The 26,270-nt window shown below is 61.2% G+C and overlaps 1 protein-coding gene across 1 annotated transcript; it reads left to right on the top strand.

The window, feature by feature from the left end:
* The first annotated feature begins 3,682 nt into the window (after positions 1–3,682).
* Positions 3,683–23,834, top strand: GNAI2 (G protein subunit alpha i2). Its single transcript, XM_026500893.4, has 9 exons — positions 3,683–3,929; positions 17,617–17,659; positions 17,926–18,067; positions 18,245–18,405; positions 20,764–20,892; positions 21,237–21,366; positions 21,446–21,599; positions 21,930–22,144; positions 22,777–23,834. The coding sequence occupies exons 1-8, from the start codon at positions 3,812–3,814 to the stop codon at positions 22,118–22,120; spliced, it is 1,068 nt and encodes a 355-aa protein (XP_026356678.1). The 5' UTR covers positions 3,683–3,811; the 3' UTR covers positions 22,121–22,144; positions 22,777–23,834.
* Positions 23,835–26,270: the final 2,436 nt, after the last annotated feature.

A 26,270-nucleotide genomic window follows, 5' to 3' on the forward strand; every position in this document is an offset into this window, starting at 1 on the left:
GGTCCTGCCTGTTCCTGGACTCTGGGTGAGGCAGACACACCCACCCCGAAACTGCTTTTGAGGAAGTGCTGGTAGCTTCCCCTTCCTGGAGCCTGTGGGCTGGGATGTCACAGCCCACTGAGAGGGTCTCCATTCCTCCCCCTGCTCAGCCTGGTGCCTGGTAGGAACTCAGTACAAGCTGGCCCCGTGTGGCCTGTGGTGAGCCCCGGGGATATTCTAGCTGTCCCAGTGAGCAAGCCGACTGAGTGGGCAGCTGCCACTTCTCGATTCCAGCCCGAATGTCACCCTCACCTCTGCTGGCTGTCATTTCACTGTCTTTTAGGGTCTAGTCCAGGGACAAGTCCTGCCCCCTCCGGTGCCCATGAGGCCCTGGCTAGGCAGCTATCCCCAGCCCCCAAATCAAGATCTCTTAACAGGACTCCCTGGTTCCCAAGCAGGAAGGAAGCAGATGCCTGTGCTGTCCCTCACTAGATGACCATGGATGGGTCCTGGCCCCTTCTGACCCTCAGTTGCCTCAGCGGCAAAGCAAGGGGTTTCTCCAGCATGACCCTTGATTTTCTCACTGGCCCTTCCCCAAACCCACCCTCATAGTCCCACCTCCCTGTTTCCTCGTGCTGCTACATTCTTCCTCAGCACTCTTCTCCCTCTACCACTCCCCACATCACCTCCACCAAGAAGACTCCTTTCCCACACCAGCAGTTTCTCCCTTCTCTGCACGGACCACTATGGCAAATATAGTGGCAGCAGGATTCGTGGTTTACAGCTTTCCCAGCTCTGGGACGAGGGACCCCTGGAAAAGTGGGTAGGGTTTGTGTGTTTCATTCATTTAATTTGACATATTTACCTGCCACCGTCCAGGATTATGCTGTAAGGGGTCTAGAATCAGAGAACTGGGCGGGAGAGACTCGCCACTGGGACAGTGGAATCTGGGCCAGTGTGGGGGAAGCTCCGGGATAGTTGGAGTCCTAGAGGCTCAGCTCACAGCCATGCAGTGAGAAATAGGGAGGAAGAGTGAGCAGAGAAGGATCAAGGGGAAGAGCAAGAGGATGGGGTGAGCGAGGTCAGTCAGATGGCTTGAGTGCTGATATGTTAAGTGGGGGGAAAGGAGGTGGCCTTGGGTGGGGACAGAGCCTTGCAGAAATTGCTGTTATAACAACTCACCCCTACTTAGAATTTTCCACGTGCCATGCATATTCGGAACATTTTATCTACGTTTCTTCCCTTAGTGCTGACCTCAGCTGGTGTAGCAGGTAGATATTACTATTAGGCCCATTTTACTGATAAGAAAACCGAAGCACTGGGAATTTCTGGTGTTTCTCCAAAGTAATACGCAGCTGGCAAGTTTGTAGACTGCTCCCCAGAGTCCTTGCTGTCAGCTGCCACTCTACCACCTCAGCCTCCTGCACAGTCCAGACTGGTGTGTGTGGGTTTTATCCTCAGGACACTGGGGAGCCACAGAGGGTTGGGAGAAGAGAGTGATGCGATTTCTTTCAGCAAGATCCCTTGGCTGCCCTGTAGAGGATGAATTGCGGAGGGAAGGAGAGCCAGGGAGGAGGCTGGAGGCCTACAATAAGGGACATAGGACAGGGACACATTTAAAGGGGGAGTTGCGGAGGGGAAGAAACTGACAGGATGTAGGGCTGGGGAGGAGGGGGTCATGGCTCTGGCTGGTGAGAGGCCACAAAGTGGAGAGACCTGGAAGAGGGGCCATTGGAGGTGCCTGAAGTGTCTGGGAGAGGTTTCAGACCAGTGATGGACATGCGGCTGGTTAGATTAAGGGAGAAGCTGGGCTGGAGATGACGGAGTGGGGTTCTGAGTCCCTGGAGTGGGAGGGAGGCATGTGAATGCAGTAGCAAGCAGAGGCCTAGCCATAGCCCTGGGGCCCCCATGAAGCTGGAGAGGGGGCAGCCGGGAGGGATGGAGCAGGGGTTCCTGGACATTCTGGGAAGAATGCGCAATTGGAGGGAGCGACTATCTGGTGGAAGTCTGCAAGGACCCTACAGCCTGGCCTGGGGCTGGGGGAGGACATGCCTCCCTGTGGCCCTGTCCTGCCCTGCCTCCATTGATTGGGGTCTGTGTCTGCCCACCTCTGGTGAGCCTGGCCTCCAAGGGGCTGACAGGTTCTCCCCGTTGCCCAGCAACTGCAAGAGCTGTTGGCTGTTGCTAGGAGCCAGCTGGGGAGGCCCAAGGAGGGAGGATCAGCTCTCAAATGTGGGGCGGGGCTGGCGGGGGAAGAGGCCTGCTTAAAGCTGTGTTTGTAGCCTATGTGTGGACAGGCTGTGTTTTTGACTGTGTGCACCCATTTTATAGTGTGTTCTGCGGATCTGAGGCATGTTGGAAGCTGGGCCTATATCTGGATGAATAGTGCATATCTCTGAGTGTCTGATGGCCATTATATGTTTTCATCATGTTTGCTGCATGCTTGTGGCAGGGCCTGCCTGAGCTTTGGCTCCAGGCGTGAGAGAACCCTGGAAGAACCATTGGAGGACTTAAGGGCCAATGGCTCCTCAAGAAGGGAGCCATTCAGATAGGGATCCTATCTGAACCCTCCAGAGAGAGCAGACAGCCTGAGAATTTGGAGCTGAAACAAGATGTGTGGCAGGACGGTAAGGAGGGAGTCTCTGCTGGAGAGGGGGCTGTGGGTGGCCAGCTCCCTTCCTGGCTTTGTGGGTCTTCCTTGTCTTTGGGCTGGGGCCTCCTCGCCTCGTGGCACTGGGGCCACACAGGACATCTTTCTCCATAACCCTTGGTAGACCCTTTCACTGGAGGTCCATTGGAGGTCAGGGCTGTGGCTCTTCCTGAAGAGGATCAGAAAGACTGCAACGTTCTGCTAGAAACGGTGCTGCCTCCACTCCACCTTTGCCCAGCTATAGGGTTGCAGCCACTGTCCAGTGGGGACAGGCCATAGTATCACGGCCACTTACGTTTCCAAAAGGCAGGTGGACCCCTACTTCTCTCTCTCTCTCTTGATCTGGTTGCCATGTCCCAGGCCGGAGTCCACGATGACTACGTGCAGGAGGATGCCTCCTAGATCGGTGAAGGGTGACAAGAGAAGGCACCCTGGCTGAGGGAGACAGCCTGGGCAAAGGTGTAGAGGTTGCAGTAGACATTTTTTTAACTGCAACCCAAAAAAGAAGGGGCCAAACCCGCCGTAAGACAGAGAAAGTCGAAGCTTAGAGAGGCTCCGGGGCTCTGTAGATCCTGAAACAAGTTTATTGGGTTCATTAACTTTAATGAGACGAAGACACGCCTCCTCCACCCTGCTAGCCCAACTTGCTTAAGCTCGAGCGTTGGTTTCTGCTCAGCCAGCGAGGTGCCCCGGATCCCCACCCTCGGGCTACAAGATCCGCCCGCCCCCGCCGTCGGGCAGCCGAGCTCCAGGCGCTCTGCATCCAATCGGAGCCCAGCCCCACCTGCAGCTCGCCCAGAGTCCAATCCCTCTGGGCTTGGCTCCACTCCTGCCACTATTCCTCGGCGTGGCTCCGCCTCCAGCCCCGGCCCGAGTCTGGGCTGAGCCTAACTTCTATTTCGCTCCGCCCTCGAGCCAATCGCCGGCCCTGGATCTCCTATGGCCCCGCCTTCGGGCCCGCCCCGGCCCAGTCCCGGGCCTGGCCTGCTCCGGCCCCACCCTCGGCCCGCCCCGCCGTCGGTGCGCGGCGGCCGGGAAGGCACCGCCCGCAGACGCTCTGCACTGCCGACCCGAGAGCTACCCGTAGAGGGCCGGCGGCGCGAGCGGAGTGGGTCGGGCGGGGCCGAGCCGGGCCGGGGGCCGTGTGGGGGCCGGGCGGCGGCCGGGCCGGCGGACGGCGGGATGGGCTGCACCGTGAGTGCCGAGGACAAGGCGGCGGCCGAGCGCTCCAAGATGATCGACAAGAACCTGCGGGAAGACGGCGAGAAGGCGGCGCGGGAGGTGAAGTTGCTGCTTTTGGGTGAGGCCGCGCCCTGCGCTGGGACCCCCGATTTCCCGCCCGAATCCCCAGACAAGGACTTGACCTCCAGCCTGAGGGCCTTGAACTCCCGGACTCAGCCTGGACCCCCACACCTGGACTTGAACTCCCAGCCCCCGCCTGGTCAGGACACCCAAATAATGGCTCAAAACTCTGGGTTGGCCTAGACTTCTGATCCCTAACCCAGGCTCTAGGTTAGACCCTCAACACGTCGCAGACGCCAAACCCCCAGACCCAGAGCCCTGCTTGACCATCCACCCTTGCTGACCAACCTCACAGACCCTCAGAGCCCCTGCCTTGTCCTTCCATCCTTCCCTAGACTTTACTCAAAGCTCCAGAACCCCACTTGGCCCCCACCCTCAAGCACCACCTGTTTCCCCCACCTGCTCCCCTTGCTCCTATTGGGCATGAATATCCCTGGGGCCCCTGCCAGGTCCTCACCCACTCCCTCCTTCCCGCTCTGTGCCCCATCCCTACTCTGAACCCTGTATCCTCCACCTGTGCACCCTGACACCAAGGTACCTCTCAAGTGGAAGCTGTGATTGCTCATGAGCCCTCTCTCCAGCCGGAACCCCCAAACCTTTAGCGATCCTTGTTCCCTCCATCTGGCCCACCTGGTCCCTCTCTGCCCACTGTACTTCTCAGACCCCCTGCTCCTTCTCCCGAAGTCCTCTCCCACAACCTCTGCCTACCTCAGATTCCCCCCACCCCGCCTGCCCCATGTGGGCTGGGCCGGGCTGGGAGGAGGGGGCCCAGACGGAGGGGCTGGACTGAGGCTCCACTGGTTGCGCTGGGGGAGGGAGCCAGGCCTCAAGCTTCCCGGGGAGATTCCGCCGGCTGGCTGTTTCCCAGTTTCTAAGCCCCATCTGGGCCGGTGAGGGGGGCGTCTGGGGAGTAGGAGGGAGTGTGAGCGTGGAGGAGTTGGGGTTGCGGCGCCTCCAAGGCCAGGGAAGATGGTGGCTGCTTGAGGGGTGGGGGGAAGTGGAAGTGGTGAGACAGCCGACATATTGCTGCCCCGGCGGGCGGGCCGAGGCGATGTGCTGACGGGTGCTGGTCTTCCCGCACCCTTTCTGGGCCCAAAGGCCAAGGACTTGGCCTCTGGGAGTGGGGGGACCGGTCAGATCGTGAGGCCCTGTGCAGGGAAAGTGGCGGACCAGCTAGATGAGGACTGGGGGCCAGCTGGAGTTGGGGGCCGTCTGAGGTGGACTTTGGCAAAGACTGGGGGCCTGGTAGTTGTCCCAGTCCAGCCTCCCACTGGGAGCAGGTGTGGTGCCTTGTGGCTGCCTGATTCGGGGGGCTTCGGGGGGAGGGAGAGGGATGCCCTCCCAGCAGCGCTGGAGGCTGGACGGTGGATGTGGGGGGGTGTGGCCCCTCAGTCTCAGAGCCGCGGTGGGGTCCCCAGGCTGTGAAAAGCAGAGCTTTCCTTGCTGGGGGCCTGGCCGAGGGACAGCGTGTCTTCCATCCGAGCCCATCTGTTGACTGTCCCTGGGGGCCTGGCCTCAGGGGCACAGCCCAGAGGTTTCAAAATGGCATCCGTTCAGCCGCCGCTGCGGGTAGGAAGAGAAGGGGCGGGAAGGGGCGGCGGCCCAGCCTCCCGGGCTGTTTTGCGTTGGGCGCTTGCCTCTTCCTGTCTCCGCTGCGAGTGCGGCAGCACCAGTGAGTGGGTGTCGCCAAGGTGGAGGGCCCGTTGCTGATGCCCGCTGGGCCCGCGTAGGGTGCTTCCGGTACCGCTGTCTACCGGTGCCCACCCCGAGGCTGCTGGCCGGCCCCTTCCCAGGCCGCTGGGCTGAGATGTGCGACTGGGCCATAGGGCCGGGGTCCAGAGGGCTCCTGGCCCTGTGTGTCCCAGCCTCGTTCCACTAGTCTTGCTCCTTGGAGCTCAGCTCAGGGTTTGGGCCTGGCAACCCCTCCCACACGGGGCTGGCAGCAAGCATGGGTGCAGGGTCTGGCTCAGCATTTTCTAGGCTGGGGAGTCCATCTCAGCATTCTGCTCCTCTGGCCTTTGCTTCCTCTGTTGAATGGGCTTCCTGGGTTTGGGCCAGAGGAGTGCTGGGCCCAGGATGGGGAGAACAGGGGCCTCATGGAGGTTCCTGCTGGGGATAGTGGATGGGAGCTGAGACCCTGAAGAGGGTGTACCGCAAGGGGCTGAGACACCTACCTCTGCCTGAAATTGGGGACCCATGGCTGCCTGGGTAAGTGTCCTGGCTGGCCATTCCTCTCCCATCCAGGTACAGGGAGGTGTTGGGAGCCCAGCCGGGGCAGCTTCAGAGTGCTGGGCGCCTGTCCCACGTAGCGGGAAGAACTCTGTCCAGGCAACGGGACTCTTCGGTTGGGCAATTGCCAGCCTTCCCTTCCAGCCAGAACCACGCCTGCTGCCCCACCCGCATGCTGGCTCCTTGCCCTCCTGGGTAGCCCTGCTGGCGGCTGGGCACCGGGGGGCAGAGGCAGCTGTGGTACACACCAGTGAGAGTGTTTTTCCTGGTAGTTTGGTGGAGGGGGCAGAGCTGCTGATGCCAGCCCTACTTCAGGGACAGCCCCCACCGCCACCTAGTTCAACCTGACTGACCGACAATCCCCAGGTGGAATCTGGGGCCTTGGGCTGGGTACTTAAGAGAAAGGAGAAGCCAGAGTGTGTGTTTGGGGGATGTCTCTGATTTAGGATGGGCTTGTGTGGGCAGCCTACGGAGAAAGGAGAGACTGTCCCTCGTGGGTTCCATGAAAGCTGCAGGGTATAAATACGGCCCTTCTCCCTTGCCCCTGGGACTTTGCCTCTGCTCTGCTAGCTTGGCATGCGTTTCCCTTCTTTCCGTCTAACTCACTCCTACTTGATTGTTCTTCAAGACTCTGCTCCGGGACCACCTTCCAGGATCCTTCCTTGATAACTCCCCTTCACGGTGGCTGCCGAAACTCCTCCCCTGGCTCTTGGTGCTACTGCTTCCGCCATCAGAGCGTCATATTTGCTTGGGTGACTGCTGCCTACCTTGAGACTACAGGGGCAGGTTGTGTCCTATTCGTTTCTGAGCCTTCTGGGCCAAGCGTAGAGCCCGACACCTATTGACTGCTGCTTGTCTGTTGAATGAAGGACGTGCTACGAGTCTGAACTCAGTCTTGGGGATAGGTGGGTAGATGGAGGAGTAAGATGGCAGTCACTGGACCTGACATATTGTGGGCAGGTGGCAAGGGCGCAGTGTTGGCCCAGTGACAGGGACTGTTGGGGGATAGCAGGAAGAAGTTCTTCAGACTGTTTCTTCCTCAACTCCCCACCTGCCCTGCTGGGTCCTCCAAGACAGCCCTCATTCCACCCCGTGCAGAACTCTTGCTGACGAGTCCGTAGCCTGTCACAGGGCAGAGCACGCAGTAGGGCCTCCAGCCATTCCTAGGATAGTGGTGTGGCATGCTTCCTTTCAGCTCGGGCAGTTTGGGGACTGCCACAGGCCTGCTGTCTTCACCGCTCCAGGAGAGTCTGTCTATCTCTCAAGGCTGGGACGGCCCCCCAGCCCGGGGACTCAGGCCAGAGCAATGTTGCAGGAGTTCTTGGCCTGGCCAGTGCAGGGACTGCACATACAAGGGCTCAATTAGGTTTACCAAAAGAAAAAGAAGCGAGTTTTGTGGTCTCTGTCCTGTCTGTGTGTCTAACAAATGGCCTGGCATACAGTAGGTGCCAATTAAGCATGTATGGAAAGAATGACGCTATAGAGCACATCCATGAACAGGGATAAGTAATTCTGGGCCTGTTGCTTGGTACTTGGTCTAGCCGGAGAAGGGGTAGCCTGGGATCCGCATCAGCTGGGTAATGGGAAGAGACTGAATGGAGTGTGTGAGGGGGGCGGTCCTCTGAGTGGCTTTGAAAAATGAGCAGCATTTGCTAGGGGTAGGTATGGGGCAGAGGGACCAACTCAACGAGGGTGGCTGGAAGGCCTGGCCTGGGGGAGGAGGGCTCACCTCTTTGGACTAGCTCTTGGGGTCACACAGACGTAGGTGCCAATCCCAGCTCCACCTAGTGCACTCGGTGAGAAACGCAGCGACAGGTGAAATCCTGTAGGTGTTCTGTTCCCCATCCGTAACCTGGGAACAGGGCGCCTGCCTGCAGCCACAGGTGTTGTGGGGACAGTGCCCCAAAGCCTGGAGGTGAGAAAACAAGTGAGAAAGCCCCTCCTGGCTCCTACTGAGTTGAGAGTTTGGTGGGGAGGGCTCTCCCCAGCCTACAGGCTGCCTGGCCCCGGTATGGAGGCTCTGGGGAACCCCCTCCCTTGCCCTCCGGCAGCTGCTCGCAGCAAATAAAGACACCGAGGTGCGTAGACAATTGGTGCCAGCTGGAGTGACAGACTGTCCTGGGGACCATAAGCCCAACCTCTGGGGACTGAGCGGCCTTCCTGGGGGCCTAAGGTTGGCGGTGTGGCTGCGCCCTAGGCACCAGGTGGGCTGGTACCCAGACCGGCCTCCAGCCTCCCAGTTCTCCCCACAGCCTCTGAGGTCCAGGCTGGAGCTCATTAGCACTTGAATGGGGGGCGGGGTAGCTTGGGCCTCCAGTCTCTCCTTCCCACCCCTCCCCCAGGCTGGGCGAGGCTTTGTCTTCCCGAGCAGCGGCCCTGGAGCTCCCACGCTGGGAAGTGAGCTAGGGTCCAAGCCACTTCTGACCCCCGGTGCTGTGTCCTGCCCAGTCCCACTGGGCTCAGCCCCTGCCCCTAGTGCTGGTGCAGCCAGCAGGAGGGACCTCTAGACAGGAGTGGGACTGGGTCCTTCAGGGGATACCCTGAGCCAGGAGACTGAGTGAATCGGGGTGGCTTTGCGAAGAAAGTGAGGCTGGCACTCAGCTGAGGGCATCCCGGGAGGGTGGGGGTGGAGAACCCCAGGCAGAGCAGAGCAGGTGGCAAGGAGAGAGGGAGTGAGCGGTCTCCAGAGCTGGAGGTGGAAGTCAAGCCAGCTGGGGAGCACAGGCTTCCATGCCATGCCCCGAGGCAGCACCAGGCCACCCACTGTGCTGAGTTGGAGCCTAGGCTGCCAGATGAGGGCTGGCATGGTGAGGGACCCCTGCAGGCCTGGGCGGCCTGTCGGGGGTTGGCCCTGGGCTGGCCTGAGCTGCAGGGTCACTGGGTAGCATCATTGGTGTCCTAGGCCTGCAAACAGTTGCCCAGCGAGTGACAGCAGGTACAGGTGGGGCCTGATCCCATCCCAGGGAGGTCACTAAGCCTCCAGCATTGCAGGGGCTGGCACTTGGGGTGGCTTGGGCCACAGGTGGGCACAGCAGTCTCTCTTGGTTTCTGTCTCTAAGCCACCCATTCGTTTGGCAGGAATGGGATGGAAGATGCTCTGTCCGCATAAGCTTTGTCCACTTAGGGAGCCGGGCCTCGCCCCATCACACCCCCCACAGAGGATGAGGTGGTTTGACCTGGAGCCTGAGTGCTGCCTCCCCAAAACCGCTTTGTGCTCTGGGAGGCAGCTCTGGGCAGATGGGGGCAGGGCCCAGGCCAGCATTTGTCCTGTCTTCACAATATCTTTCTTGGGACAGGAGTCGCAATCTAGAAGTACACTGAGGGGGGAGGGGTCATCAGGTTCTGACTAGGCTACAGCTCATGGGCCCAGACGAGGACAGAGGTCTAAGCCCTATGAAGGTGGCCCTGGTACCTCAGGCAGGGCTCTCAGGCAGCCAGCCCCTCTCTCAGCCGCAGGGTGGGACCCCTCCAGCCTGGAGCTCCTGTTCTTACTAAACCCCAACCCCATCCTCATCCTCACCCCAGTGCTGCTGCTTGGCGCTGTGTTCATCTTGGTGGTTTGGGAGGAATAATCTCCTTGGAATCACCAAACAGTTGCTGGGTCGGGTTGGGTCACGGTGTTGGCCTTCTGCACACATTTCCAAGGCTCGGCAGCGAGTGCCAGGTCAGTTTGAAGCAAAGCCTGAAGGTGGGATCGTCTAAAGCTTGTTGAGAAGCTTATTGAGAAGGTCTGGAGGATTCTGGGGTGCAAGGCTGCTCAGCCTCAAAATAGGCAGGGGGGGTGTCGATGGCAGCACCCACGGTACCGTGGACGGGAGGAGGGGCAATGAAGTCTGCATGGCAGGGCTGGGCCTCTCGGGGAAGTGGTGTCCACACCGGAGGAAAAGGAGGAAGCAGCTGGAGGAGGAGGAGCCCAAAAGAGGAAGAAGCTAGAGGGCTGCTCCTGTTCTGTGCCGGGGTGGGGGTGTGAGCCCTCTCAACTGGGGGATCTGGAAGGTGAACCCCACCTGCTCAGGCTCATCTCTATATAGCCCCGAGGGCCACTGCTGGTAGTCACTAGGTTGGCGTCATTCCAGGCAACTCTGTCCCTGTCCCACCTCAGCAGCTACTGGGCCCAGGATCTCAGAAAAGGTGGTGCGTTTGAGAAGGATTCCAGGCCCCTCCTTCGACCACAGGAAGTGGTGGCTGGGAGAGGGACTGCGGCAGGGTGGGGGGGCGGCTAGCAGGAAAGCCAAGGGCTGCTCTTATATTCCCGAGCGGCCATTGCCCTGCAAAGCTGGAAGGCCGGCTACAGGCCGAGATGAATGCCCGGAAATGGAGCAGCAGCCCTGGGATTAGCTCACTCTGGGTTTCCCCTGCCCGGGAGTGGACAGAGGGGCCCTTAGTCCAGCCTAAGGATTCCCCTCTGCTACTACTACCCGCTGGGCCTGGGGGTACCATCACTGGGCCTCAGTTTCCCCTCGGTGATAATAGCAGCTGTCTCTGATTGGGCTGTGAGTATTAGGTAGGACTGGACTCTTCAGGGTCTCATCATATTTAACCCTGTGAATCTGGGACTGACATTATGTCCATTTCACTGGTGGGGAAACAGGCTCGGGGCTATTACGTGACTTACCCAGTATGTGGAGACACCACCGTGCGACCACATAGTGCCTGAGCACCTGTCCACAACTACCTGTGTCCGTCGGGAGTCTGTGCCCAACTGGCAAGAGTTGGTCAGTCAGGACGAGAGGCAGATGCTGTGGGTCCACGGGTTTTCTACTTATGCTTGGCGACCTGTCTCTGGGGGGCCCCAATTCCTCTTTTAGGAGATTCTTTCAATCCGCCTGCCCTGGAGGTTGGGGACCCAAGAGTCTGTTCGTGAATCTTTTTCCTGTTGAAAGCCAGAAGTCTGCTGTGTGGCCGTGGGGTGACTTTACCCCAGTGCAGCTGCCCATCTTCCCTCCCATCCCGTGTTCCGTCACAGAAGGGACTGAGGTCATAGTTCGGCCACTGAGTACTTCACTTGTCTCCTAACATTATGCTCGTTCCTCCCATAACCCCTGGGCTCAGGTGGACTGAGACGAGGCCTGAGGAAGGCTCAGAGGCTGTCAAAGTCCAGGGTGGGGGCCCCTGAGGCCGGGAGTTGTCCAGATGAGAAGGGAAGAGCTTTCCCGCAGAGGGCTCGCACTAAGCAAAGGCTGTGGTGGGCTGCCTGCAGTGCGGTGTGGCAGCCGAATGTGTCCGCAGCGGGCTGGCGACAGCAGGGTGGGTGAGGAGGCCGTCCCTCATGCGCCTTAGCCTGTGAACCCGAGCTGTGTGGCCTTGCCTTCCCTCACGGAGGTTCCTGGGCGTTCTGCTCTGTGTTATCAGGCCAGGCCGTGGGGGCTGAGGAGCTTGAGAGAGGCTTTAGGACAGCTAACGAGGATGCTTCAAGGGCCTGCTGGGCCATGAGGCCACACACAAAGCAGAGAACTTGCATCTTCATGGCTACTCAAGACCTTGGGTCCCAGAAAGCCCACTCCCCTGCCTTCTTCACTGTGTGACCTCAGGCTGTCCTTTTCCCTCTCTGTGCCCGGCGCTGGGACGTGTGACGTCATGATTCTCAGCAAGGCCCCGTGGCTTGTGGGCACAGAGACAAGCTGTGTGCTTAGGCTGGATCTCGGGGCAGTTTGGGGTGAGTGTGAGGATCTGAGGGAGGCCGCTCAGGGCAGGCCTTGAGTTTACCATACTCCCTGGGGGGTACATTTCATAGATGGGAACACTGAGGCCTGAGGGCTGGGCATCTCACGGAGGGCCCACCATAGCAAACCCGAAGAGAGGTTGGTGGGGGGGACTCAGATTCTTGGAAAACAGCAAAGGCATTCCTGCAACAAAGAAGCATCCAGGAAGAGGAGGATGTCAAATGGCCCGGCTCCTTGGGTGACCTGGGCCAGGTCCAGCATCTCCTGGCTCCTGTAGAAGGTGAGACCTGTAGCCTAAGGGCCTCCTTTCCAAGCTGGCCTGCCTTACCCGGTGCCTCTGTTTCCCTCTGTCCGATGGGCAGGGCCCCACTACAGGCGACACAGCCCTGTCCCGGAAAGCCCTCTCCGCATCTGGGAGGCCCCGAGGCCGCTCCCTTACACAGAGAGCTCTGACTTGGGAGTAATAGGCCGGATCTTGGTTGCTAATGCTTCTCTGGTGGGGGCATCATGAAGGCATGGAAGCCACTGGAGGCCGCCCAAGTGGCAGAGACTGGAGAGAGGGAGTTTCCAGGTTTATTAGGGCATCTGGGGAAGGCAAGGCCACACTTGTGGGTGGGAATGTCGCAGCCCTCATCCAAGACTCAAGTCCCTGCCCCTCACAGTGCCAGACCCTTACGGAGAGCCTTGGAGGGAGTGAGGGGACCGAAGAATAGCACCTGGAGGAAGGAAGAGACGCCGGGGGCGGGGCTTGGAGGGCCTTTGTCTGGCAGACCCCTCCCCCTCCCCGTCTCTCCCTTTTCCATTGTTCCCCTGTGTGCGGGGGGTCTCCGCCGGCGGAGGGCCTCCCAGGCCTGGGAGAGGGCGTTGAGTGAGGGTCCAGGCACCTCCCCCAGCTGCCCCTAGCCTAGGCTGCTTTTCAGAAGCAAAGGCTCCCCAGCACTGCCCAGCCCCCACCTCTTCCGCCGTCTCTGGCTGCCGGGCTCCCCCTGGCGGTAGCGCGGCCTGGGACCCTGAGGCTGTAGGGGAGGGGCCAGAGCGAAGGGGCCCGGAACCACTGGCTGGGCCAGAGACGTGGCACCTTCCTGGGATGAGAGTGGGAGGTGGTGCCCAGGCAGCCTTTGGGGTAGGCTTCCCAAGGTTCACTCCCACCTTCTCCCTGTGCCCCACTAGGGCCGGCTGGGGGGTGGCCGTGGAGGCGGGCCTGGTACTGTGGGTTTGAGCTGGGCTGCAGCCCAAGTCTACCCTGTGGTCCCAGCCCTGCTGCTTATGAGAATCTCTGCCCTCGGGCCGCCACGTCAGCTGGCTGCTCTCCCTAGCCCCATGTGTTCCAGGGGAGCCCACCAGCGCCGGAGCCTCTGCGCAGCGTTCCGAGCATGGAGGCAGGGAGCAGTGACTGCGGCAAGGCTCCGGGATGGGAAGGAGGCTCCAGCTATGGAGGAGTCCTGGCTGATGTGGAGGGGGAGTGACAGACTCACAGCCAGAAGCCCAGACAGGCCCAAGTGGCTCTGACTGATGCCCCACGGTCCCCAAGTCCCAGCAGGGAGCGGCGGTGCGGAGCCAGCCTGTGAGCCACTGGTCATTGCCCGCCACCGTGCCTGTGTCTGAAAGCCTCAGAAACTCTCCTTCTGATGAGATGGCCACAGCAGGCCACTCTGCAGGTTGTGGTTACAGTGACCTATGCAGTATGGTTATTGTAGGCAGCAGGAAATGAAAGGTTTGGGGACATCTGTGAGCCTCCTTAGAGTAGAAACATAGTGATAACTTTTATCTGAGTGTTCACCGTGTGCTGGGCGCTATGCGAAGCGCTTTGTGCCTAATCCTCCCCTCCCTCTTGGAGGAGAGAATGGTGGTGTCCTGTGTCACAGATGGGGTGCCAGAGCAAGGGCATGAAGGGGGTGAGGTCCTTGGAGACATCAGGAAGGATCAGGGTGGGCACCAGAGCTGTGGGAGGTCTGGACCTCCCTCTGGGAGAGGATCTGAGAGTGAGAGACAGGCCAGCTGGCCACTTGAGGCCTGACAGCCTCTGCAGAAGGGAAACTGAGGCCAGAGAGGACAACAGCAGCATGTCAGGGCCTCCCAGCAGGGCAAAGCCTTGTCCGGGACGTAGAGGGTCCAAGATTGACAGACAGCAGTGACCCGATGCTGGGGCTGGAAGTCGGTATTAGGCGACAGGACCAGAGGGCCATGTCTCTGCTGCAGCTCTCTGCTGCAGTGGCCCCGCTGGCCTGGTTCGGGCAGGTGGAGCTGTGCCGTCTCCCTTCCCCCACCCGGTGCCTCCTCCCTCGGTCGGGGCGCAGCGCTCCCAGAGTGCAAGCAGATGTGCTAATGCGGAGCAGCCACTGTCGCCAGCATATCGTGGCAGTTACTCCCTGCCTGCTGGGGGCCCAGCAGCTGTGCCCTGGGGCAAGGGCTGCGAGGTTTCTTCTTGGTGGGAAGAGGTATGGCCCAAAGGGAACACCAAAGCCATCCTAGGGAGCCTCTGTGGGCCCCTCTGATCTCACCCAGCTGGAGAAGGGAGTGCCTGGTGGGGTCCTCTGTGGGCAGGAGACTCCTGCCACCTCCTATCGCAAGCCCCTCGGCAGCAGTCCGGGGCCAGCCAGTGAAGCCCCCTCCTCTGAGGGACAGTTGCAGGGCTGGGTGGGAGGAACTGGGTCCCCAGGATCAGCAGGGTACAAGCAAACTCTGAGCCCAGTACTAGCTTATCTGTTAGGGGAGCACTGTCAGGCCCTGATGAGATAGGGCCCCGGGGGAGGGGGGCAGAGGGGAGGAGGGAGGCTGGGACCCACAGCTCCTGGGGCACCTGGCCCTACCTGTTGCACCGTCTCATCACCTCTGCCCCTGCTCCCTGGTCTGCTTACTGTGGCTGCTCCTGGGCCATGCCTCTGCTTCTGTCCCTGTGTTCTCCGCAGTTTCCTGCCTGGCCACCAGTACCACACCCTCGTCCTGCCACTCACTCCTTCCTGCTTGAATCACAGCTGCTGGGAGGACAGAGAGAATGCCCTGAGTCCAGGGATGGGGGCTCCCTGATTTTGATTTGTCCACCTGTCGAATGGGGGTGGAGAATGTCCTCCTAACCCTCGAAATGGGACAGGAAGGGAGCCTGAGGCTCAAAGGGGATAGGAAAGTGGACCCCCAGTTGGCTGGGGCAGGAACAAGTATCCTGGCTCCGGCCTGGTCACCGAGGTACTGCCCACCTCTGTGCCTGCCGGGTCTGCTGTGCTAGGGAAATCAGATGCAAAGCAAGCGTGTGCTGTTACCCTGTCTCTGGGCAGGGCCCCGGACGCCACGCCACTTTACCGAGGGAGTGGTCAAAAGGCCAGACAGGGAAACTGGTGCCTCGGGTGGACACACTCAAGAGCGGACACCTCACCAAAGTCCCGGGTGTCCTGTGGTCTGGACAGCTGCCCACTCTGAGTCTAGGTCTGCCTGGCTGGGACTGGCATGGTTGGTCTAACCCATCACTTCACGTCCATGACCTTGTTCCCCCACTGGGCCCCCAGTACTGGCTGAGACACCTGATTCCTGAGTCCTCCTGAGTCTGCCCCAGGATGTGCTTCCTTCCTCCTGGTGGGAGCAAGTGGCAATGGGGGAAGGACAGCCAGGAGGTCACCTGGCCCCTGCGGTTCGCCTGTCCAGTGCTGCCCTCCCTGGCCCTGGAGGATGGGCCTCCGTGATTGGGCATCTCTCAGCCTTCCTAGGCCCTCTCCCCATGTCTCCACTCAGCAGGTGTGGGGTGTAGGTGTGGGGAACCCTGGCTGTTCCTCTGCCGTGCACAGCCCAGTGCAGAAGCGGGAGCACTGCCATTTGACCAAGCCCGTGTCCGGGGGAATGCCCCGGGACGAGTGCTTCTAGTGCACAGGGGCTGAACTGATAGAGGGGCTCGCTGCCTCAGCACCACCCCCTAGCCTGCCCAGAGCCTGAACATTTGCCCCCCATCTCCCCCCACTAGCTCCCTATCCTGGGAAGCAGGCCTGGGACAGTCAGAAGCCCAGTGATCCCTGGCAGCTGGTGCCATTTATGAGGAGAGCCCAGACCCTTCTTCTCGGGGAGGCCACTGGGTTGTGGACCTACCCAGGCCTGCCCCTGTGAGGGCCGCAGCTGTGCCTCAGTTTCCCCGGGTAAAATGTGGATCTGGGGTGGGAGGTAGGGCAAGTGGAGGTGGGCAGGGGCCTTGGCGGGGACAAGGTGGGGGTGTTCTCCTACTGTCTGGAGGGCACAGCAGAGACTCGAAGCACCGTCTGCTCAGGAAGGCAGGGAGCGAACCCAGTGACAGGTGCAGTCGGGGCCTGAGGACAGTGTGGCCCAGCTGCAGTACAGGGCTCTCAGGGCAGCTCTAGGAGGCCAGCAAGGTGGGCCAGGCACAGAGGGGATTATGACCGTGTGACAGCAGCCTCTCTGTGTTTCCTCATTTGCTCGGTGAGATTGCTGGGAGATGAAATTTCTTAGTTGGCGTGGTAGGCGTCCAATAGCATCTGACCCATAGAGGGCACCGTTTGTGCCTTTGCTGGTATGATTCTTGCTGACACTGTTCTTGCTGCTCACGTTAGTGTGTGTTAGCCCCTCGTCTGAGGTTGTCTTGACCTACCCTGAGGGATGTGGGAGCCAGAGTCCCCAGGTGTAGCCTCCCCACAGACCCCACCATGTACCCCGCTGAGTTGCTCAGAGGGACCGACCTGCCACGTTGATCAAGAGGGTTGGGACACATGGAAATGGGGCATGGGGCATGTGTGCCCAGCAGAGAACACTGTGTGGGCAAAGGCCTGGTGTTGGCAAGAGGCAGGGCCTGGCAGGTGCAGGTGTGACTGGCAGTGATGGGGAAGGAGCAGAGGGAACAGTCTGGGCGAGCCCTGGGAGGGAAAGCTGGCCCCACTGAGATGTGTTCTACTTGGAGTTTAGGACAGTGAAAGGAGGAGATGAGGTCCTGCCCCCACCCCGCTACCCCCCAGCCAGGGAGTTGGGGCAGCCCTCCTGGTTTTCACACTTCCCTGCAGACTCCCTGGGGAATGTGGGTTTCTGGGCTGCACCCCTCAAGGTCTGGCTTTGTGTGTCTAGGATGGGACGTGGGAATCTGCTTTTTTCTTCTTTCAAAAACAAAACAAAACAAGAACTACCCTCCCAGGGCCTCCTGCAGCACGTGAGCCGCATTTTGAGAAAAGCTGGGCAGGCCAGGCGCTATCCTGTGCGTCTCTCTGCCCATCTGAATCCTGGCCGCACAGTCTTGGGCCAGGACTACTTTTCTGAGCCTCAGCGTCCTTGTCTGTAAAATGGGAACAGAAACAGTATGTTTGTGGGACGCATATGACAGTCATGGGAAAGAGTACCAGCAAATCCCTCCGTGCTGGCCAAAGAGAATACAGAATGGGCGTCTGCCAGCCTCGGAAGCATAGTGCATCAGTCCAGGGGTGTGTGCGTGTGAGACTGCGTGTGTCGGTCATGCCGCGTGTCTCCCAAGTCCTGGGCTCCATCTGCTGAGGGTGGATTTGGGCCGTGCCTGGGAGGCAGGAGTATGACACTGTGCCCCAGCCCAGGCCCCTTGGCGGCTCAGAATGTGAGGAGAAGAGGGACCACTGCCCTGCGGGAGTGTGCGGGGCTCCTTCCTGCCAGCTGTGCCAGGCGCGTGTTGCCGAGCCCGCGCGTGATAACGACAGGGAGACTCCTGAGGGCTGGCCTTGTCTCCGACTGAAGCCCCTGAGCTCAGTCGGCAGCTGGGGGGAAGCCACGGTGGGCCCCTGGTTGCTTGTCTGTGTAGCGCCGCTGAGGCTGCTCCCTGACCGCCTGTGCCCTCTGTTCCAGGTGCTGGGGAGTCAGGGAAGAGCACCATTGTCAAGCAGATGAAGTAAGTGCCGTGTGCGAGACGCAGCTGCCAAACCCTGATTTCCCGTCTTCTTCCTCTGGGTCTCTGCTGGCCACCCCCCCCGCCCCCCAGTAATGGCCCAGCCATTTCCAGGACCTTGTCAGAGACAGTCGTCCATCCTCAGGTCCCAGGGGGTCGGGGGAAGTTTCCTGCTCTCTGTAGTAGGTCCTGCAGGCCCCAGCAGCCCCAGGAGGCCGTGCGTGGTCCTTGTGCCCTCTGGGCCCTAACTCCTGACCCCTGGCCGCCAGGATCATCCACGAGGACGGCTACTCAGAGGAGGAGTGCCGGCAGTACCGGGCGGTCGTCTACAGCAACACCATCCAGTCCATCATGGCCATTGTCAAAGCCATGGGCAATCTGCAGATTGACTTTGCCGACCCCTCCCGAGCGGTATGTCCTCCCCTCGACCCCCGCCTGCCTCTCTAAAGGTCTCGGCAAACCTTGCCCTGGGGAACCTGGGAATACCCAAGCCCAGGCCCCATCCTGGAGGCTTCCCTTCCTCGGCCAGGTAGGGTGGGGGTGTGCTCCTGTGACTGGCTGACACCCCCCCCCCCCCACCGTGCCCAGGATGACGCCCGGCAGCTGTTTGCCCTGTCCTGCACTGCCGAGGAGCAAGGCGTGCTCCCCGAGGACCTGTCTGGTGTCATCCGGAGGCTCTGGGCTGACCATGGCGTGCAGGCCTGCTTTGGCCGCTCTCGGGAGTACCAGCTCAATGACTCCGCGGCCTAGTGAGTACCCCACGGCGCTGGGCGGGGTGAGGGGGGCTCTGGACTGCAGGCGGGAGTGGAGGGCTTGAGCCTTCAGGAAGACACCACCGGTCTCTGAGACTGCGTGTGTGTCGGTGTGCGATGACTGTCGACCAAGGCCCTGATGATTTTTACCTTGACGTGGGGGGCGTGGTATTGAAAGCCAGGAGGAAGGACAGGCAGGGCTGCTGTCCCTCAGGGCCAATGGAGTCTAATCTGTCCTTAGACATAATCGTTCTAAAGGACATTTGCTGCCACCTGTGCCAGGCCCTGGGCAAAGCTTGAGGGACCCAGGGATGAGTGGAGCAGCCTCCCACGCCAAGCAGTGACTACCTGAGGTGTCAGTGTCATGGTGGGAGTGGGGGCAGGTCCGGAGGAGGGACCGCCTCAGCCAAGTTCTGAGCAAGAGATGGGCCGGGGAGGAATAGGACAGGTTCACAGGCGGGGGCACAGCATGTAACAGGGTCCTGGAGGGAGCAGTGCTGGCTACAGAGGATGTTCAGACTGGCTGGAGAAGAAGACAAGGGGAAGAGACTGGGAGGGGCCAGGTCTGTGTGCAGGTTAGAACCCAAGACGCGGCTGGGGGATCGAGGGGGTTCCAGGAATTGTCCAGAGGCCCAGCCCACTGGGTCATGCTCTGAACTCCTTCCCTGAGCTGCCTACCACGTGCCAGGCCTGGTGCAGAGGGCTGAGCACCCATGGAGAACAGGACAGGTTGGTGGACAGTGCTGATGGCTGTGCGGCTGTGGGGAATGTGCACAGCCTTTTTGGACAAGGCCACCCAAAGAGGCAGCTGTCCCTGTGCTCATACCTGGCCCCTCCCACCTCTGCTTAAGCCAGCCCCCCTGCCGCACCTTTCCCTCCCGCTGCCCATCCAGTCCTGAGCCTGCCCAGAGAGGGGCTGGACCAGGGCGAGGGTGGTTGGGAGGCGGGCCCTGCCTGGCCCTGAGCCCTGAGCCCTGCCCCAATCACATGGACTGACTCCCTCTCGTAGCAGTGGCCTGAATGCCCTTGTGAGTGCCCCCCACAGGAGCTGCAGAATCACAGTGGGGACCTTGGGACCTCAGTGCGCCCCCACCCCCCAGAGTCACAGAGGCTCAGCGCCAGCAGAGCTTACAGGTCCTAGAGGCAGGCAGGGCTGGGCCCTCCCAACCGCTACCACCTCAGTGGTATGGTTTACCACCCAGAATGTCCAGAACGTTCAAGGAGGTGGGGATCAGGCCATCTTCCAGGCCACCCCCCCCCACTCCATCATCATGTCGTTCCCCATTCCCCAGACATTGAGCATCCGCTGGTCTGGGTGTGGGGATTAGGCAGCGACACAGGTCCTGCTCTCCCAGGCAGGTTTAGGCCATGACAAGTTCACCCCGAGTGAGGGAGTGGATTGGAACACTACAGGGAACAGGAGGACCCCACCCCCTCTTCACAGCAGGCCTTCAAGGCTGCTGGCGGCCAGTGGGTCCCTGTGGTGAGTCCTGCTGGGGAGAAGGGAGAGGCTGGTGTGGAACCCACCAGGAGGCCTCTAGGGGGGAGCTTCTCAGTTGGCGACAGGGTGCAGTAAGCAGGTCACAGCACATGCGTCATGGGCCCTCGTGGTCCTTCCTGTTTTTCTGTTCTGTCCCTGTGTCTCTGAGGTCATTTCCCGCTGGCCCCAGCAGGCCTGGGCCAGGAGTGAGACCTCAGCACTGGGCAGCGGCTCGGAGGGCCCAGTCCCCAGGGCGCAGCAAGGATATTGAGGCAGACGGCAGAGTCAGTCCGCGGGCCTGGCAGGGGCAGTGTTGATACTAATCAAGGGAGCTGGTATTGAGGAGCCCCTGGGACTCCTGCCAAACAGGTGTCTGGGCCCTCCCCCCGAGGAGCCCAAATTTTATTAGGCACAGGGCAAAGAGCCCACTGAGCCTGGCAGGCCCCGACCTGTCCGGCCCCGCATCGAGGGGCACGCCAGGCCGCTCCGCAGTGGGTGCCGTGGTTGTGTCAGTCAGCGTCCCGTATCCCTCCCCGAAGGACTCATTTGCCCCCTCCCCCCCTCCTCAGTTTGCAGCTCCACCAGCCTGGATCCTGTCCGAGGCAGGCCTGGCTCAGACCTGGATGCTGGGGCTTGGCTGGCCAGGCCCAGAGCTGCACCTCCTCCAGCCTGTTCCCCAGGCAGGAGGCGAGGGATGCTGGTCCAGTTTTTCCTCATCTGAGCAATGACTGTAGTGAAGGCAAGGGTTGAAGAAGCAAGGGCTCTTCTGAGAAATGAGGGGAGGAGAGGGATGGGGGGCCTGGGTCAGCTGGCCCAGGGTCCAGGTAAAGAGGCCTCAGGCCGGCCCCCACTGACGCACCTGCCCCCGCCTCTAGCTACCTGAATGACCTGGAGCGCATCGCACAGAGTGACTACATCCCCACACAGCAGGACGTGCTACGGACCCGTGTGAAGACCACGGGCATCGTGGAGACGCACTTCACCTTCAAGGACCTACACTTCAAGTGAGCCGGCGTGTGGGCGGGGTGGAAGGGCAGGACTTGCAAGTCTTTGGGGCGACAGATGGGGGGCAGGGACCCTCACTCCAAGGCCCACTGGTGGCGATGCTGGGCAGGAGGGGCCGTTGCAGGAGTTCCGAGCCCCGCTCTGGGGCTTCTCGAGGCTGCGTGGTTGCCAGTGGCTCACCTGCCCTGCTGCCCAGAACCAGGCCTAAGGCACACAGGTGTGGGGGTTTCCGTGAAGACAGCTGCCCCCCTCTGAGCAGGCGTCTGTCCTCAGCCAACCTGGGAAACGGGGACCCTCTCTGGGAACTGCCTTTCCTGGAGCTAAGGCGACCCCGTGTCTGCAGGATGTTTGATGTGGGTGGTCAGCGGTCTGAGCGGAAGAAGTGGATCCACTGCTTCGAGGGTGTCACAGCCATCATCTTCTGCGTCGCCTTGAGCGCCTATGACCTGGTGCTAGCTGAGGACGAGGAGATGGTGAGAGGCCGAGAGGCCGCTGGGGAGGTGTGGGGGCGGGGGGCAGGGGCAGGCGCTGACCGCGCTGTCCTGCCCCCAGAACCGCATGCATGAGAGCATGAAGCTGTTTGACAGTATCTGCAACAACAAGTGGTTCACAGACACGTCCATCATCCTCTTCCTCAACAAGAAGGACCTGTTTGAGGAGAAGATCACACACAGCCCCCTGACCATCTGCTTCCCTGAGTACACAGGTGTGGGGACTGGGCCTCTGGGGAGGAGCTGGTGGTGACCGAGTGGTACACAGGCGCCCCCCGCTGGACAGAAGGGGAACTGCAGGACACTCATGCAGGAGCTGGTGCCTCACTTAGGCTGACGGACTTGTGCCTGCACACAGGGCACGTGCCCCTTACATGTGCACAGTCAGGAGTCCCTCTGTATACACTCAGGCACGCATGTACACGCACATCGTCACCCTTTGCACATGGGTGCATATGTTACGTGCTTGTCTGTCCACGTGCACAGAACCTTGTTCGTGCCTGTCGTGAGGGTGGCACGGATCCTCACCATCTTGTGTCCCGCAGGGGCCAACAAGTACGACGAGGCGGCCAGCTACATCCAGAGCAAGTTTGAGGACCTGAACAAGCGCAAGGATACCAAGGAGATCTACACGCACTTCACGTGCGCCACCGACACCAAGAACGTGCAGTTCGTGTTTGATGCCGTCACCGACGTCATCATCAAGAACAACCTGAAGGACTGCGGCCTCTTCTGAGGGGCGGCGGGGCCTGGCAGGACGGTGAGCCGTGGGTGGAACAGAACGGAGCCATCGAGCCCAGAGAAGGGGCTGGTGGGGGCCGGGGAGGGCCAGAGTGGGGGTGGGAAGCCTGGGAGCACAGGGGGGTAGGTCAGCGGGATGACGGAATGAGGGGCACCAGCGTGCAGATAGGCCTGGCAGTGGTCCAGACAGCAGAAGCCCCCGGCAGTGCACCTGGGGAGAACGGAAGGGCTGTCCTGAACTCCCTTGGAGAAAGCTCACGTCCTCACCGCCCCCCCCGCCCCCCCCACCCCCGCCCCCACCCCAAGCCACTGGCCTGGCCTGAAGGAGGCTGGCTGACAGAGGGCCCAGTCACCTGACACTCAGTGTGACTGGCTGTGTGCTCAGCCCTACAGTTTTTCCCTCAGGCCTGTCTGAGGGTCCTGGGCTGATGCTGGCCCCAGCGGCCCTGGGGTAGATGGGGAAGATTCCGCCAGTGCTATAGACTCCCCTCCCTCACATAACCCAGCCACAGACACTGGCTCCTGGGCGGCCACTGTGTCCCTGGTAACAGGTGGATGAGAAAAAGGAGAGTGTCATTGTCTAGGGAGGTGGGAGGAGAGGCACACCCTGGTTATCCCCCAACCCATGCCCTGACTGTCCCCCACCTCCAGGGCCACCGCCGACTCTGCTCCCCCCAGCTCCTGAGGAAGATGGGGGCAAGAGGACCACGCTCCCTGCCTGCCCTCCTCCCCCCCGGCTGCTTTTCCCCTTTCCTCTCTCTGTTCTTGGCTCCCCTGTCCCCTCCCTCAGTTCCAGAGACTCGGGGGAGGGGGGAGGAACTGCCACAGGCCTCCCGGTTTGAAGCCAGCCCTTGTCCGAGGTGCCGGAAATGGCCGCAGTACCCCCTTCCCGGGCATCTGTTCTGGTTTTAACCATTGTCTTATTCTGTGATGGGGGAGGGGAGCACATGCTGAGTCTCCCAAGGCCTGTGTCTGGAGGGGCACTCGCTTCTCCAGCCTGGGACCCCTGGCTTCGCTCAACGGCAGCCCCTGACCCAGCCCAAGTCCAGATGTTTACAGGGAGCCTCCTGCCCATCCCACCCCTCCAGCCGCTTGGAGGCCCCAAAGGAAAAAGCACAAGAAGCGTGAGACGCCACCATTCCTGGAGACTACAGTCCACCTGCTCATTCTGGTAGCTTTTTAAAAAAATGAAAGTAAAGGAAAAAAAAAAAAAGACAAAACTGCAAACCTAGAAAACTTTTTAGAGAAAAACTATTTAAAACTGTCAGATCCTGACCAGCGCCCGCCTAGCCCCCTTCAGGTGATTCCGTGCCTTGAGTGTGTCTGCGTGTTTACACCCATCCCTCCGCTGGCTGCCCCCGCCCCCCCCCCCCCCCCCCCCCCCCCGCCATGGGCGGCACTCCTGCCCTGCCCTCCACAGAATTGGGTTCCAAGGGCTTTTCCAGACAACTGCCAACGTCACTGAGGGCCCCGTCGGAGTGGGCGTCGGAGTGGGCCCTGGCTCCATTAACCTAAATGTAGCTCTTTAGCGCGCTAACCTAGGAACCGCAGCTGCCTGCTGAGGGCCACGTCCCTCCTGCCCTTGTCCCAGGCCCGGGTCCTTCAGCGTGGAACACTTCCTTGCTTTTTTCACATGTTTTATGGAATTGTTCACCTGGTTTGAAATAATAAAACGTAGAAAGAAAAAATACCAAGTACTGCTCGGTCCTCTTCTGTCCTGGGGCCAGAGACCCCCAGACTAAGCTGTGCCAAGGGGATAGTGACCCGAACCGGCATCCTCATTTGCGGCAGGGCCCTGGCTGCTCTGCTCGCCACGTCCTCCTCAGGTCCACTGCTCGGCACCTCAGTTTTCCCACTTACGGGGGCCGGGACGCGCCGCCCTGTCCTCCCGGCAGCCTTGGCGGTGTGGCCGTCTTCAAGCCTCGCTGCGGCAACCGGGCAGATTGCTCCAGGGACTGTTGCTCGAAGGGGTTCTTCTCTACTGGGAGCGGGAGAGGTGTCCAGTGAGTAGTGCAGGAGGAGAACGTGACTTCTGACCTCCCGCGCCCAAGGCTCAGAGCCGGGGAGTTGCGGAGCCCCTCGTCCACCCTCCCTTCTCCCAGTCTGAGGTGTTGCTCAGATCCCTGCGCAGGACTGGGCTTCTTGGGGTTGACGGGACAAAGTTGGGGGCAGTAGGGGCCTGAGGCATGTTCAGAAGGGTCTCTGCCCCAGAGGTCCCCCTCCAAACCAGGAGGGACAGGCAGGTGGCTATAATTCAGTGTGTACCGTAGCCATAGGCCAAGTGGTCCTGAAAGGCGGCAGGGCTCTGGGTGCACTGGGACGAGGCCCCTATACGGGAAGTGCACGCACGTCGCTGGAGAAGACAACGGCAGATGACAAGGCGGCGCGGGTGCCTGTGGGATGAGCCCTGAGCGCCGGGCAAGGCGCCTGGATTTTGTCCCGGGGCCAGCGGCTGGCGGGGACAGCAGGCAGCTGAGCCTACGGAAAAGGCTCGGCTGGGCGGGGCTCGGAGGGGGCGAGCTCCCCCCGCCGCCTTCAGCCGCCAGGGGGCGCCGCAGTCCGTGCCCGGCCCCGCCGGGCTGGTCACGGACGCTGACGTCAGCGGGTCCTGCGGAGGCCGCGGGGCACAAAGGCAGCTTTGTGGGGCAGCGACTGCTTCGCGCCCGCGGCGGGACAAAGCGGCCTGGGTCGGGGTCGGCGCCGCGGAGGCGGGGAAGGCGGAGGGTAGGAGGGTGGGGGCCGGGCACCCGGGACCCCGCCTACGTACACCTGCCAGTCCCCGCGCCGCCTCAGGGCCCCGAGTATTTGGCAAGAGATGAGAGGCCGTGGCCGCCCGATCGGAAGGAGATCGACGCCCCCCAGCCTCCGTTGCCGCCGGAGTACCTGGGGCCTTTCCTGCTACCGCTGCCTCCGAGACTGAGGGCTGAGGGCAGGCTGACAAGGAGAACAGGATCCCGCGCGCAACCCAGGATCCCTGCCTTCCTTCCTTCGGAGGCCCACATACGCGGGCGGGCGGGGCGGGAGCTCCGGGGGCCGTGAAGCCCGCCCCGCAGGAAGCCGTGCCGGAGATGGTTACTTCCTTCCCTCCTGAGGGGAACCCCGCACAGAGGGACCATTGAGGGGCCGGTGTTGTCTGCCAGACGCACCCAGTGCCTCTCTCCCTGGGTGGGCCCTGCAGGATTCTGGCCAGGATCCCCTTGCACCCAGTTTGCAGCGGGTCTGGGTGGGGTCCTGGCAAGCAAGGCTTCCCTGGGTGCAGACAGCTCGGCCCCCACCTGCCTTCAGCCTTCCTACCCCTGCTCTGATTCGGAGGGCATAAGGCCCCATTGTCCTAGCACTGGCGGGGGCGGCCTTTCAATTCTTCCTTGTCTTTGGCAGTTGGGAAATTCCCAGCCTTGGGGGGCAGCTGGGAATGGCGGGGGTTGGGAGGTGGTGGCATCCCAGGTGTCCTGCACCCCAAAGGAAGGGACTCCATGTGGTTGATTCCTGGGGATCCCCTACTGCCTGGAGCTTTCCAGGGCCCTCCCTCATCCCTGGGAGCAGCAGGGTGAGGGCAGCCCCAGCCCGAGATTCAGTGCTCCCTGGCCCTGTGTACCCTGGAGCGCTCCCAGCTTAAGAAGGCCCATCTTTCTGGCCCCACCCATGGGCAGCTGCAGCTCTGAGGCCTGGGACCTTTAGACCGGCAGAGCTAGGGAAAGGACCCAGGCTCCTGCTTCCAGACTAAGCATGTGGGTCCCAGTGTGAAGTGGGCTGTCGCCAGCTGGTGGGGACCTCCATGAGGCTGACCCACCTCTCAGAGGGCCCAGCCCACCCCAAATAGTTGCTCAGGCTACTGATGTGGTGGCAGCCTTGGTATTTTGAACCCACATCTGCAGGGCGGGGAAACAGCTGGGAAGAGAGACAAGCTCTGAGAGCCAGAGGGCTTAGGAGGGCAGGATCTAGGGAGACCCTGTGGAGAGCAGCCAGGTGGGCAGTCACTCCCCAGCTCAGGGCCCGCCCCGGCCCGGCCCCACAACAGGTGGGTGGAGGCCAAGATTCAAGGTGCAGAATGGGGAGGGTCCCCATGAGATCTGGGACCTCTGAGGCTGCAGGTGCTGCCAAGGCCTGGAAGAACACCTCACCATGTTCCTGGGCAGTCCCATGGT

Source organism: Ursus arctos, unplaced genomic scaffold, assembly GCF_023065955.2.
Source record: "Ursus arctos isolate Adak ecotype North America unplaced genomic scaffold, UrsArc2.0 scaffold_14, whole genome shotgun sequence".
Classification (NCBI taxonomy): domain Eukaryota; kingdom Metazoa; phylum Chordata; class Mammalia; order Carnivora; family Ursidae; genus Ursus; species Ursus arctos.

What these genes read in the sequence shown, in the direction of transcription:
- GNAI2 (XM_026500893.4), top strand. Translation starts at nt 3,812, where the DNA reads ATGGGCTGCACCGTGAGTGCCGAGGACAAGGCGGCGGCCGAGCGCTCC. An exon ending in CTCAATGACTCCGCGGCCTA is followed by an intron (nt 18,406 to 20,763) that starts GTGAGTACCCCA and finishes CCCCGCCTCTAG; the next exon opens with CTACCTGAATGACCTGGAGC. An exon ending in CTGCTTCCCTGAGTACACAG is followed by an intron (nt 21,600 to 21,929) that starts GTGTGGGGACTG and finishes TGTGTCCCGCAG; the next exon opens with GGGCCAACAAGTACGACGAG.